This window comes from Molothrus aeneus, chromosome 5 (assembly GCF_037042795.1).
Source record: "Molothrus aeneus isolate 106 chromosome 5, BPBGC_Maene_1.0, whole genome shotgun sequence".
In the NCBI taxonomy this organism is placed as follows: domain Eukaryota; kingdom Metazoa; phylum Chordata; class Aves; order Passeriformes; family Icteridae; genus Molothrus; species Molothrus aeneus.
The window spans coordinates 8,153,755-8,169,083 of NC_089650.1; the positions used below are offsets into that span (position 1 = coordinate 8,153,755).

At 44.0% G+C, this 15,329-nt stretch overlaps 1 protein-coding gene across 1 annotated transcript in view; it reads right to left on the bottom strand.

Annotated features, from left to right (window-relative positions):
• Positions 1–3,706, bottom strand: part of LRP6 (LDL receptor related protein 6) — a 114,836-nt gene extending 111,130 nt beyond the window's left edge. The window contains exon 1 of the mRNA XM_066549626.1: positions 3,631–3,706. Coding sequence (XP_066405723.1) covers positions 3,631–3,685 — 55 coding nt within the window. The 5' untranslated portion in view covers positions 3,686–3,706. The remainder of the gene's footprint in view (positions 1–3,630) is intronic.
• Between the last annotated feature and the right edge of the window lie 11,623 nt (positions 3,707–15,329).

Consider the following 15,329-nt stretch of genomic DNA (forward strand, 5'->3'; position numbering starts at 1 on the left):
AAGACAGTAAAAACTGCCACCAAACTTTTTAAGTCCTAATTTTTCATTTTTAAATAAAAGCTAAAGCAATCTGATGATAATTAAACTGTATCACAGAGATGCAATTGAAAGAACTGTAAAATTAATAGTGGATTTTGGAACAACTTAGATCACACTAATTTTAGACTATTCTATGAAAAGATGAAAGAGGAAAATGGCAGACAAGGGCACACTGATTTCTGAGGAATCATACAATGAAGAAACATGACTAGAAAATTGTTGATTCAAGTTTGGGAGAAGAAATAGGCTATGATTATTTAAAAAATTATATTTCCAAGTGCTACTGCCATAGTATTGCACAGCCTCTAGGTGAAGAGACCCTTCACCTGAATGCAAAAACACAGCTTGACCTGGAAATGCCACGCTTGGTCTCCAACTTGAGTGCTTCAGGAGTAAAAACCTATTCTGCATCCCCTTCTCTGATTTCTGGTAGAAAAATATATGCACACAGCACCAAAGTTTAGCAAAGTTTCAAACACACCATCACTTAGCAAAGTTCTGAACATTAAACTCTTCTAAACAACATGCAAATGGATCTAAAAAAAAAAACCACAAAAAACCAAGGATGTGTTTATGAAAACAGAAACAATGGATTAAAATCAATTTAAACAGTAACAATATTACAACAATAATAATGGATTCAAACAAACTCTCTTCCGAACTCTAGGAAAGCATAGTTTGAAAATACCCATTACCAAAAAGACATTTTCATTTCTTCACCATCTGACCCTAAACACAGAGGTCTGTAACATTCAGTAGGTTTTTACAAATGTCTTTTATAAGATTTCTATTCAAGCAAGAGCGTTATGCACTGCCTGCATGATCAGGGTTTAAAGCCAAAACAAAGCAGCAATTGCATGCTGACTGGAGAGCTATTTCAGGAAGAAAGCAAGTCATGAACACTGGTGGAGGAAGAACTCTATTTATTACTTTTAAAAAAGTTGAAATCTCAGTTCCACAGTTATCTGTCGTGTCCTTACAGATGTGATGACACTGCTTTTGCCTCTCTGCAGCTGAGAGTTATCTAACAATTCTCTCTCTCTTTGGTTTCAGAGCTGTCCTGAAGAACACCTCAGAGTGCCATGGAGCAGCTCTAACTCCGCTCCTCTGGAATACCCTGAGGGAGTGGCTTCACTGTTGGTCAGAGAGGTGGAAGCCAAATCTCCCAAATCAAATCATGGGCTAAGGGCAGAGAAGAGACCAGGGACATCTTTCTTCTAGCAGCTAGAACATTAAAAAAAAAACCCCAAGCCCAAACCACAGAACCTCCACAGCATGCTGTCCTAATGGTAACCTCCTGTCTCAGAAATTCAAACACTTGCCCTGACAACATCAGTAGGATCTGGTTTATTGCAGTCCTTGGATGATTTTTGAGACAGGTGCCTCGCCCTGTGCATCCATTTCTAGCCAGTAACAGCTTTATACTTCTTCAAGTCCTTATGCATTTCCAGGTACTGATTTTTTCCTTTCCAGACTGGTAAGCAAGTCTAGCACAGTTTCTTCAGAGTAATTGGTCAGTTGTCATAAACCTTTGTCCATTTGCCTTTTCTATGAGAATGGGAGGCTGGCTCTGGAAGCAGAGAGGATGCTGCAACCCACAAACACACACCAACTACATTTGCTGAGTTTCTGTCTCCAGCACTGTCAGCCTGGCATCCTCTACAGCACTGAATTCACAAACTAAACAGTGAACTTCCTAACTTCAACTCTACTTTCATGTATAAGCTTATTCATACTCATGCTGGCACTGCCTCTGCCTCATTAAGGAACTGCTGACACCTCTCCTGAACTCAACACATCTTACTCCAACCTACCCCTCTTGCACAGATGCTGTTTATTAGGGAGGATGTGTGCATTAAAATTTGATTTTTGTTTCTTCACGGTTCAGCTGTTCCTGCTGTTTATCTCTATCTAAAGTAACAATTAGACAGTAGGAAAATTACTGTCATGTCACAAACAGATGATTACAACTTCAGGTAGGCAATCAAACAGCAGGGCACCATGAACACAGAAGAAACAGAAATGCTGCTGGGATACAAATGTCCTTGGCAATAGACAGAGGTGAGAGACGAGAAAAGAGGTGACAGCCATATGATTTATAGACTTAATGCTTCTTTAAAGTGTCCCATTAAGCATGAAATATACAAAAATTTGCAAAAGCACATACCGCTATTTTGAGGTTAATTCGCAAAAATTACTGTAACAATATTGTGACATCACAAACAACAGCTATTTCTGTGCTGTCATTTGAACTAGACTGAACATCAAATTAAAGGCAAATACATGGTATATTAAGCATGGGTATGATTGTTATTAAAATAAACTAGTCAGGAAACAGTTTCTCCCTATACTCGAGAGCCAACTTAACTTTTAAAATTTGGGGTCTAACAGCCACAATGTAAGTATGAAAAGTTACACATGCCATTTAAATAAGTATATTTGTATCTCTGCAAACAGGATACAATATGGCAAACAGATGCACAGGGTAAAAAAAAAGGCTATGGATGAGATGAAAATCTTTGTTTTCCAGATTACTGAGCAACTGGAGACTGAACACTTACTTCAACCTACACCACCTTTAGACTAACTTTCCTCAAAACACTCTAATGGGGAGGAACTCTCTAAATAAAAATGTGGATGATTAACAGTTAGCAATTAATCTCTTGCTCATCTAGTATGAAAAAAGTCAAAATCAAGTAAACAGAAACATCATGTATGCAAGCACCACAGATGATTTCTTCCCAGAAAGACTGAACACAGATAATAGTTACTGTAGTTAGGTCTACAGCACTTTAAAAAAATATATAAATAAATAAAAATCCTGTTTTCTTTCAGAGTGTGTCCCGTAAGACAAGAAATTTTGTTGGAGCAAAATTCTCAGCTACTTTAAGTAACATCCCCTCGTAAGGCACTCGACTGCTCCTTTAAAGCTGCATGAACATCCGTGGTGTTTCACCAGAGAAACACAAACTTCTCCCAAGTCCCAGCGCAGCGCCGGCCGAGCCGAGCGCTGAGCCTTCCCTGCTGCCCTGGCTGCGGGGCGAGGGTCGGAGCAGCAGCGGCTCCCGGGCATTCCCCGCTCCCGCAGCCGAGCCCGCGGGGGCTCCGCGCTCCCCGCACGATGGAACGGCGGGGGGTGAGCGGGACCAGCCCGGCCACGGGCACAGCGGGACCAGGCTGGCACCGGCGGGGCCGAGCTCTGCCCAGAGCCGCCGGTGCCCACGGACTGCTGGGCTCGCAGAGAGACACGGCGGGAGCGTGCGATAGTTTAGGGGGATCCTTAAAAAATAAAAGAAGGAAAAAGAAAAGAAAAAGGCAAAACTTGAAAACAACAATGGGGCGGCTCGGGACGCGGCCGGTGGCCGCTGGCAGGGCGGGCTGCTCCCGGCGCGGCTCGGGAAGTTGCTCAGGAGCCGCCGGGGAGGCGGCAGCGGCCGGCAGCGAGGGAGGGAGCGCTGCCCCCGCGCCGGGCCCCGCGCCCCGCCGGCAGCCAGGCCTCGCCGCTCCCCTCCCGCACGCCCAAACATGGCCCCTCGCCACCAACCCGGCAACTTTCCCCCTGCCCCTCCCGCCGCCGCCCGCCCCGCTCACCTCGCATCAGGGAACAAAAACTGCAGGCGAGTAGGCTGCGCAGGACGGCCCCCATCTTCCCTCCCTCCTCGCTCTCACCGGCGGGGAGGCGGCGGCGGGGAGCAGCACCTCCGCTGCCAGTTCATGCTTCCAGGCGGGCGGGGGAGGCGGCGGGGAAGGGGAGGGCGGGAGGCGGGGAAGGGCGGCCGCGGAGATGCCCCCTCGCCGGTCCCTAGCAGGCCACCGGCCCCGGCGTGCCGCCGCGGGAGCGGGCGCTGCCCTCCATGCCGGCTGCTGCTGCTGCTGCTGCCGCCGCCTCACCGCGACCGCCGCGGTCCTTCCCCCATCCACCCCTCCGCCTCCGCCGGGCGCGCACAGGCGCAGGGATACAGTCCTCCTCCTCCTCCTCCTCCTCTTCCTTCTCCTCCTCCTCCCGCGCCGTGCCCGGCCGGCTCCCGGCGCAGCGCCCGCCCCCCGGCACCGCTCCCGTCGGGGAGGGCGGGAGCGGAGGGGCGGGGGCGCGCAGCTCCCCTCTCCCGGGCGGGATCGCGCACACCCCCGGCAGCTCCGTAGCTAGCAGAACCCCGGCGGGGAGCGCGGCCCGGGGGGGTTCCCTAAGGGAGGGAGGTGAGCGGTGTTACGGCACCCCTCGAGCACAGGGACGGGGCGAGCTGGGGGGCAGCCGCATTCCAGCGGGACTACTTTGCCTCCCCTCGCCCCCTCCGCCGCCTGCGATGCGTTCAGCCCTGGCCCGTGCGGACGGGACTACTTTTTGCCACAGAGCTGCGGTGGCGTCCGAGCGGCAGCACAAAGGCTCCGATCCCGATCCCCATCCCCATCCCGCTCCCGGGACGGGCCGTAACGCCGGAGCATCGCCCGGGGGGCGGGCGGCGGGCAGAATGAAGTTACGGACCGTCCCCCCGGTGTGCGGGCTGAAAAGCGATAAATCCCGGCCTTTCCCAGAGCACAGGGAGCAGGCGTTCCTTATCAGCAGGAATTGCTGCCCGGCTGATGTAATGATGCGTGATTGATTTCCCAGCGATTGTGGGGGGTGTCCTGCTTATCGTCCCCCTTGCTAAACTAAATGTGGTGGGCTGGGTTTGGTGTTACCAATAATATGAGTTTAAACGTAGTCTTTTTCCCTTTTGTATAGCTCAGATTTTGTAATACACCCTCAACTGAAAAAAAAACTTCCCTCCTTACCTTCTTTGTTTGTTCCTAATAAACAATGTAAAATGCAGCTTTCTTGCATTTCCTCTAGATGAGAAAATCTACTTCATGATTTCAATGCTTTCATTCAGTCTAGACGTCTACATCACATTCTCCCTCCCTCACAGAATGTGACAGCTGGTGAGTAGAATAATGATATGAAGCAGAACAACTTAGAGCAACATTTGAGGCACTTACATTCCAAAATTGGTATTATTTTCTGGATTATTAGAAACTCACAGAAACATTTAACTTTTACCTTCATATGTGTTCAACATATATTTTCATAGCTTTTCTTGTTATTACAGTAGGAGATAACATCTGGGCCAGATTAAAGGCCTGGGCATTGTAGGCTGACTCTAAAGGGCTCCTGGTGTCATGTGATATTATTGGACTCTCAGCTTTTACTGGGGAAATTTTTTTAAAAATAGAAGAAAACAGAGGTATTTTTTAAAATGAAGTGTATTTCCAACCTTCAAGGTTGCAAAAAAAAAAAATAAAAAAAGTAAACCATTCAGCTCAACAGCAATATCTGCCTGAGGCCAGGTCTACATTACAAAATTTGTCCTTGACTGTCTGCTGGGTGAAATAGCCCCCTCTGTTACAGTGCTGTCAGCTGGGAGGATTAGCAAACTCGAGCAAGATCCACATAGATAATGGATGGGAAGACTTGCCATACAAAAATGTACCTTGGAGAAGAGAGAACCTGTGTCCAATCCTTGTTTGTCACTTCCAGATTTTGCAGGAGCAGGCAAAAGGAGCACACTTTTATATTTATTTTCACTGTTTAAAAGGAAAATGAAGTTGTTGTTGTTTTGGGGTTTGGGTTTTTTTTTCCCCTCACAGTGTTTCCCTATACTTTTTCCATACTCACAGTGTTTCACAATCTGTCATTAACCTCTTGAGAAGTATGGCAGATCTGTAGTGAATTCTTTGTATCTTAATCATACAGTGCACAGCTGAGGAAAACCTCAAGCCTGCACCCCTGCATCACAAAACCACATTTCTCCACATGCCATTCCCTCTCACATCTTATCTGTTTCTGCTGGAAACACTCTGGCGTCTTGACTATCTCCCTTGGGAGCCTGATCCCCCGCCTGGTTGCTCTGACTCTTAAAGACATCTTCCCTGCTGCCCAAGCTGACTGGTTTTATTTTTAGCTTTTGAACACTTCTATGCTATCACTTGTGCATTTTGCCATTTTTCTATAATTCAAACCCTTTCCTACTTGGATTTCCTCTAAGCCAGTTAATGATTATTGGCTTCGCCTCCCTCAGTGTAGCCCCTTTCCCCACAGCCTGCCTAGAATCCTTCTCTGTCTCTTCCAGCCCAAGTATCATAAAATCATAAAATCACAGAATGGTTTGGATCAGAAGGAGCCTTAAAGAACATCTAGTTCCAGCCCCCTGCCATGGGCAGGAATACCTTTCACTGTCCCAGGTTGCTCCCAAGTCTAAGTCCAATCTGGCCTTGGATGCTTCCAGGGATGGGACAGCCACAGCTTCTCTGGGCAGCCTGTGCCAGGGTCTCACCATCCTCACAGAGAAGATTTTCCTGATGTTTGACCTAGATCTGCCCTGTTTCAGTTTGAAGCCATTGTCCTATCACAGTATGTTCTTGTAAATAGTCCCTCTTCATCTTTCTTATCGGCTCCCTGCAGGTACTGGAAGGCCCCAGTTACATCACTGTCATGGTTTAGGAATGGTGCTCCCCATTTTAGTGCTCCCACCAAGATTCTCCAACCATGCACTGTCATTCACTCCCCAAATCCCTTCTCTCCTCTGCAGCAGGATGGAGAGGAGATGGCGATAAGAACCCAAAGATCATGGGTTCTTATCATGGGATAAGAACAATTCACTGGGAACAGCGATGAGATAAGAAAATGAACAGTAACAGCACTATAGTAATGACAGAGAGTACAAAAAAGAAACATTCTTGCTCACTGCAGGAGCCCCAACAACAGACCAGACAATAAACTGTTCCCTCTGGTTTAGAACCTGGGCCTCCCCACTTCTCTATTCAGCTTAGTAACTTGACTGGAAGGAGCCCCTTCTCTTCAGAAGAGTTCCCTTCCCCTCACCCCTAGCACTGACAGAAGGTGTATGAGATAAATTCCATGTCCTTGCCATGACCTCTCCTGGCTACTACAAAAATTTACCCTCTTGGGTGGAAGCAGGACAGTCACCCTGAAGCCTTCTCTTTTCTAGGCTGAACAATCCCAGTTCTCCCAGCCTTTCCTCATAGGAGAGGTGCTCCATCCCTTTACTCATCTTGTTGGCCTTCTCTGGACTCATTCCAACAGGCTGATGCCTTTCCTGTGCTGGGACTCCACTTCCCATGGGCCGTTTCTGGGGCTCATCCAGGTCCCTCTGGACTAGCCTGTCCTTCAGGTGTGTCCCTGCCCCCTCAGCTTGGTGTCATCTGCAAACCGGTTGAGAGTGCACTTGATCCCTTCATCTGTGTTATTAATGAAGATATTTCAAGAACTCTGGTCCAATGTGCACTTGTGCACTCCATCCCTTCATCTATGTTATTAATGAAGATATTTAAAGAATTCTGGTCCAATATGGACTCCTGAGGGACACCACTTGTTGCTGAGGTATATCAGGACTCTGGGCCATTGATCACTACCCCTGCAAAAATGGCCTTTTTTGAACCCTTTTCCCCATCAGTGCTTAGGATTCAAGACCAAGTCTGTCTCCTAAATGTTTGTCAGCTTTACTTCTAATTCATCCATGTAGCATTAACTTCATAGCAGAGGCTTTTACAAAGTAAAATAGGAGGCAAGATTACCACAAACAAAAAAGCCTGCAACAGGCATGATTTCTCTGAGGTGATTATGTTCCTTTACTTGAGCTTCAAGTCAAAGTAAGTGGAGAGGGAATGTCTCTTTTATTTTAGTAAGAAGCTCCCCTTGTTGGTCACAGTTATTTTCATTCACCTTAGAAAGAGAAACCTTGGTTTGCTGGGTCAAATCCAGCTGAGGCTGAGAAACCTGGACAGCTTTACTCTTACCTCTGAACTTGGATGGTGGCTCAATGACACAAGAGTTTTCATGGGATTTTTTTTAAACTTGGGCAAGTTCCCTGGTTTAGTTGGTGGTCCAGCTTAATGAGGAGTTGTGTCAGCTCCCAGGACAGCAAAGGACAGCAGCTGGAGCTCATGAAACCAGCAGTGACTGCCAAAGTCCCTCTGCTTTTGAGCTGTGCCTTGAGTTTGAGTGGAGTCAATGGGATCTTCTGTAGAACCAGAACCAAAGTCCCTAATGAGCAAAAGCTGTTAGAAGAAGATGGATGCTCAGCAACTGAATTTGTGGCTGCCCACATCACAGAAGCCACTATCATAATTAGCTCTCTCACGGAATGTTTCCACAAGAATTAATGGGCATAGCATGCTGAAATGCTGCTCCCTCTGAAGGCAATGGTGAAGTTCTCACTGATTTCAAAAGGGCCATGGTTTCATACTGAAACTCAAGCTCAAGTCCTCATGCCCCCAGGAGGAAAGTCTCCAGCACAGGAGCTGGGGAAATGGGATCTAATGTTGCCATCCAGTGATGCCTGTTACAAGCATTTCACAGAATAAGATAGGACACTCTGAATTGTGACATCATCATCATCATCTTGCCACATTGCTTAGATCTTACAGTTTATAAAGAAAAATGTTTCATCCAACTCTTCCTCAAAACAAGGTCAGTTCTAATAAATATGATAGAAATGTCTGACACAGTTTATCCTATTCCAGGAGAGCAATGGGTTCACCACAGCACTCCTTCTTCAATGAATAGAGGATGAGATCATAGAATAATAAAGAATTTCTTCCTAATATTTGCATTCTTCCAGTTGGAAGCCATTCTCCCTTGTCCTACCACTAATGCCCTTGTGAAAAGCCCCTCTCTACCTGTAAGCCCCCTTCAGGCTCTAGAAGGCTTGAAGCCTCCTCTTCTCCAGGCTGACCAACCCCAACTCTCTCATTCATGCAGAGGTGCTCCAGCCCCGAGCTCATCCTTGTGCCTCCCCTCTGGATCCAGCAGGTCCACATCCCTCCTATGTGGGGGGGCCCAGAGCAGGATGCAGGGCTCCAGGTGGGGTCTCATGAGAGCAGAATCACACCCTCAGTGATCATGTTTTCCTTCTTGAAGTTCAGCCACAAGCATTGATTCTTTTCCCCTCACTTTTCCTCCCGTGCCATATGAACTGCCTCTTTTTACCAGGATATAGGTGCCTTATAAACAGATTTCCTTGAGCAGAGAGTCATCTCTCTAGTCCAGCAATTTTTTCCAAGCATCAAACCTGACCTGTTTTTGCCATTACTATCACCACAACCAAATAAGAGCAAAAATTATCATTTCCACTAATTCTGGGGCAATTTTCCCATCAAATAGCCCAGCAAATCCCCTTTTTTTATCACACATGGAGTTGCATTTTCTCCTTGTATTTCAGTACTACTTTATTATTCCCCCAACTCTCCCCTCCCTTTCCCCCCATCCTTTCTTTCCCATCTTCTCTACCAGAAGAGGTTGCCTGGTGCCCAGGATGAGAACTGCATTTCTTTGTGGCTAAAAAAAAATCCTTGCAACAAAAGCTTCACAGAGGAGAAGGTGCTTGAGTTCAGCAGCCCGTACAGGCAAGCTAGTCTAACAGAAATCCAGCAATATCCCCACAGGGAAAAATGAAATAAGATGACCTGGAAGGCTTGGGCATTTTCTTTGTGACTTTGGAGGAGTGTTTGGACTCCTGCTGGTGGTGCATTCAAGGTCAGGCTGTCTACCTAGTACCTCTTTTCTCCTCTCCCATCTCCCAGGGAGTTGAAAATAGCACTGCCTGAGGATACCCTTCTTCAGCAGTCATGTTTTTTAGTGTGAACCATGCAGGATTCTGATTTTAATTTGGCACTGCCCACCACCAGACCACAGGGCAAGTCCAAGATTTTCCTTAGGAATATTTAGCTGTGGCTACATTTCAAAGCCATATTACAAAAATGTCATTTGAGAAAGTTACTGTTCTAAAATTTGTAAAGTGCTTTAATGCTATGTTGATACAGCAAAAACATCCTTTTAACAGAGCTCACATTTCAGGCTGACAGACACCAAAACACTATTTTGTTTTAGCTTGCTCAGCTTTTCAAAACCAGTCAGCATCTGGGCTCTATTAACCATAACGTGCGTGCCTTTTAAGCAATAACAATTTAAGAATATTTCCTTTTCAACCCCCTTTCAAACCCCTTCAGCATTTTGCAATATGCATAATATTTAAGAATTCTGCTTTGCACTGCAGCCTTTGAAGTTTAAAAATTAGTTACTGGTAAAGCCTTGTACATTTTCTTGCACTCTTTTAGTCACAGGGATTAGTGACTAGAATTTATGCCTATGGTCAAGACAGGTAAGTCACTGTGTCACAATAATTAGCAATCTTTCCTCCAATAGTTTTCAATCTTTATGTATGTCTTATGGTGTGACAAACCATGTGTGTGCAGAGAAGAGCTCATTTGCCACCTGCAGTAGCCACTTCTGGGCAAAAGTACTCTACCACAGAGTGCAGTGTATGGCAAGGAAACAGACCCATCCCTCCTCATTCTGACTTTGTGAGGAAGAGTCATATTCATATTTCCTACTTGTATTTCATATTTATAGCTCTGTTCATGTTATATTTATGTCAATATTAATATCATTATTTTTATGTTCATACATAAATTAGTCTGCAGTTCAGCAAAGACACTAAGCACCTCAAGAATATGGGTGTGGAGCATCAACCATGGTATCTCTTCAGGGGTGTTGTTTTTATGAGCTGTTAGCCAAGTTCTCAATATAGGCTAGAAAACCACGCTGAGCTCCTCAGAGCAGGAAAGATTGCCCTCTAATGGTTAATCTCTAGGTTTAATGTCTGCAGTGCTTTATGAAGTGCTCCTCTTCTACGTGATTTGTAAGGTAAGGCCACACAAATGCAAGATGTTGGAACAATTTATTATTTCAAGGAAAACCCAAATCTTTCTTATACTCTTAATTGATGAATAAATAAATTATTAAAAACAAAGATGAAGGCATATTCTTGGTAACATTTTCATTAAACTACCATTAACCAGGGTTTCTCAGAGGAAGAGGGATGCCTCTGACAATTCAGAGCTATTACTCATACTGGATTTGACAAATTTTATATTTCACTGTGGGAAATGTTTCAAGGTCTGAAAAAATGGCATGAAATATATCCAGTCTATTTCAGTATCATAAAAGTTATTGTGAATGCCCTAGAGATTGATCTCACTCTTGCAGGAGTAAACTTCAAGGAACAAAATTCTTAAGAAAGTCTTTAAATCAACTAATCACAAGGCATTGCCTGTTAAAACAGGGATGCATGTGGGTCCTTAAGCTTGCACTGGCTGCATCTATAAAGGTTTCTGTGGCTTATGGCCTGTAACTCATTCTTCATGTGATGAGGGGATAGAAGAGGCAATTATACAGGGCTGAAGTGTCATTCACTGCTTTTCCATTTTCATCAGTTCTTAGAATAATTTCCTTGCAGTGTAGATTTCAATAAATGCTCTTCCAATGTAGCCGGCAACTAAATGTAGATAAATGACAAAGGAATACTCAGAGAAAGCAAGACCCAGTTCCCAAATATATTTATTAAAAAAGTAGTGGCTGCTATGAAGACATTATTGAAAGATAATATGTTTTGGAATAATTAGATTATATTTTCTCCTTTCAAGAAGAAACAGTGATTAGAGTGAGGTTACCCAATCCATTCCTCATCCTTCCTTTTTCTACCCTCTTCCCACTCAAAACCACAAAGACAGTATTTGGTCACATGGATCTCTGCATAAAAGACAGGGAATTGTGTCTGAATAGCCCTGACTCGTAAAGCTCCTTCCAATGCCTTTTTCAGTGTCAGAGCTTTGCAGTTAATGCAACTTCTACTATTTTTTTCCTTATTTCAATTGTGAAAAATCTAATACCTTTACAACAATTTGAAAAGGGCTTACACAGAGCAAAATCCCCGTTTAATCTCAGCATATTAAGAAAATTTTTTTTAACAATACATTTAAAGTGCTATTTTCCCAAAACACTTTTTTCTTTCAAGATAACCAAATCTCTAAAAGTGTTGAAAGGAACTATGATTTAGAGTCCTATCTTCACTTGTGGTTTAAGAATCCTGGCACTTTAACAGGAACAGCTAGTTTATGTGTGGCCTAAGATACACCGTAGCAGTTAATAATTCAGTATAGGAAAAGGTGTTCCAGTCACCACAGTTAAAAACCCAAAACAATGAGAACCACAGACCAAAACCACTTAAAGATAGGAGACAAAAATGCTTGCAGACACTTGGCCTTGTCAAATTTCTGACTCTGACATTTGTGGTTTAGGCACCCATTGCTTTCACCCTGTGCACCCCAGAGACTACAGCAGACTCCTTGGCATTACATGGGAGAGCTAAAAAGCCCTTCCAAGAAAAGAGGGTAAAATGAGACAGCTTTGGCTAAACCAAGAGCTGATTCCAACTGATGCTGGCTTTAGCTGTATAAGCCCACTGTTGGGTGGAAATGTTTGCAGGCTTCTGCAGCGTGCACAAATTATCTGATTACTAATCCTGGATATTATTGATATGACAGAATTTTCAATTTTCTTCATCAATTTTCTATTAAAACAAAGTGAACCAAAAAAAAAAAAAAAAAAAGGATCAGAACAGCTTGAACATGGCATATCGAAACTCTTGCCACTTATGAAAATGACATTTTATAGGCTGGAAGGAGAGGAGTAAGAGAAAAAGAGAAAAGAAGTAATGCATGGCCCTCACATCTTTCTTTTTAAATTAAGTGAGCCAATATACAGGAAACAGTGATACAGCATAGTTGTACTGAAGGTTAAAAATACTTTTATACATTGTTTATAATACCAAACACACAGGTGACAAACAGCAACAGTTTTATGCTTTGTGCTTTGACATTCTCAAGAAGTGTAGAGACCTAAAGGAAAAAAAGCAAATTTAGACTGTGAGATTGAATGTAGGCTTTCTGAAGAGGAAGAAAAATGTTCAATATATCCTAGCCCTTCAGGGGACATACATATCAAGACACTGGGAAAGCATCTGGGAACAGCATGTATGCTCCTGAAGGGATGTGCAAGACCTCAAGGATTAGGGGATGCAGCTATCCCACAACTACCAACGAACAGGAATTCACTGAGAATTAATGTAGAGAAGTGCATTACCTGTGTGAGAGGATGAGTAATGCACAGGGAGAGCACAGCTGTCTAGGCCCATTTCAGGAGGGTGACAAAAAGAAGTCTACAGGAGTATAACTCTCTGTGTGATGGGACACTGCCTGGGAACTGCTGACTGCAGCACTGGCACTTTAAACTCCACGTTTTTATCAGCATGGAGTGTGGGATGGTGGGATCAAAGCATGTCATCAGATTCAAATCCACTAAGATGGCTTTGCAGGAGGCAGGAAAACAAGATCCAGTTTTGAAACTGTCTTCTCATGTAATTTTTTTTTTGGTGGTTTTATTTCCTTGTTTGTTTGTTGGGTTTTGTTAGTTAGTTAGTAACTTACTTGAAATAATCCTGAGTGTAAGCATTTCCTGCTCCTACAGGAGTTAAAATGAACTGAAGCATTATTTGCAGAGAACACACCATGCTGAGTTTGCTGCCCTTTGAGGTGGGGACTTAGCACCCTTCTCATCCATCTCAAATAGAGCTACAGTTTATTTCTTTGTGATTGTTTGCAGTGGTAATAAAATTTGGGCTATTTGCTTTACTGTGCAATACCACAAGATAGTTTTGTTCATGACTGTCTATATTTACACACCTTGTGTTTGCTCAGCACTGTAAAGCAACAACATGAAAACAAGCAGCTACAGGATTTATGACACTCTCCAGGTGACAAAAGTCAATCAGCTTTTGGCCTGCTGCCATAACAGAACTGGTTATGGCCAGAAAGAGCCACCCCAATGTGAGACTTGTCATCACAGTGTGGTGATTAATGATCCACTTCCATGTGTGGTGCACAGTGAAGACCACAGGAGATGTCAGTGGAAAAACAGAAGAGTGCACGGAAGTTTTAATGTTGGAAAGCATAAAAAACTGGGTGGACTTTTTCAGTTATTTTGTCTCACTCCTTTCTGATTCAAAATACAAGTGCATTATCCAGGCAAATAAATAAGCTCCAAAAATGCATATAATAAAGCATCATAGTCAAAAGGATGATGATGGGAAATCTCTTTCTCTGTTAACTGGAAATGCCAATACATAAATAATAATGCAACCTGATTCAATTTTATTAAAATAGAGAATATGCTTAGTTTTGTTGTCTTCTATGTTATGTGATGCAGTAAAAAGTTTTAAAAATGTGTGTCTATAATCCTCCACCCAAACCCTTTCAATAAACAAAAACCTTTCCTATAAAACCTTTCTGCAATGAAATAGCCATAGTTTGGGAAGTTAAAAAAACAATCTTACTGAAACTTTTAAAAATCATCAAAAATCCTCATAACTTGTCAATTCTATTTAATAAACTGTTGTTGCCCTCTAGTGTTCAAACACAGCTTGTAAAGGCCCCTCCAGAAAGATCCAGACTGGTCAGCTACCAATTAATTCCCTGTTAGTTCTTAATCCAACATGACAAATGGATGGGAAAAATAATTTTTTAAAAGTGTTTCAGTACACCTGCCCAATGCCTTGTTTTCTTTACTGGATCATAAAAGATCTTTCATGTAATGACTTCTAATGTTATTTGTTTTACTCCAATGTTGTGAAAGGCCACTGAGGTCAGCATCCTCACCAAATGAGGCGTGGTGCTGGAGCACCTCTCAGCTTTACCTCTGCCAGTCACTGTGCTGGGTGTGCACTGCTGACTGGGCTGCAGGGCAGCTCCTAATGACATGGGCCACACTGAGGAACCAGAGAGTGCTGTGGGTTGGAAGGGATCTTAAGGATCAGCTCATTCCAACCCTTGGCCATGGGCAGGGACACCTTCCACTATCCCAGGTTGCTCCAAGCCCTGTCCAACCTGGCCGTGGGCACTTCCAGGGATGGGGCAGCCACAGCTTCTCTGGGCACCCTGTGCCAGGGCCTCACCACCCTCACAGGGAACAATTTCTTCTCAGTATCTAATCTAAACCTTCTCTCTTTAATTTAAAGCTATTCCCCCTTGTCCATCACTGCATGTCCTTGTAAAATGCCCCTCTCCAGATGAATGCATGACCTGTGCTCTGAACAACCCTGAGATACATCTGCTGGTTTGTCTTGAATATTTTGCTACTGTACTGTAACCATATCAATTAATACCAACCATCTTTCCCTCCAACAAATTATTTATTGCAGCAGAAATGCACAGTGAGCATTCAGGGATTGTTCCCAGCACCTCTCTTGCTGTGATAACACCAGCAACATAGAAAGTTTCTCATGAAGGTTGCAGTTCTTATGAGAGAAAATTATGGTGAACCTCAGATGTGCATCTGCATTTTTAGAGCTAGGACTAGTACTTATCATTCTGTGAACTCATTTCCCAAAAATGGTCCT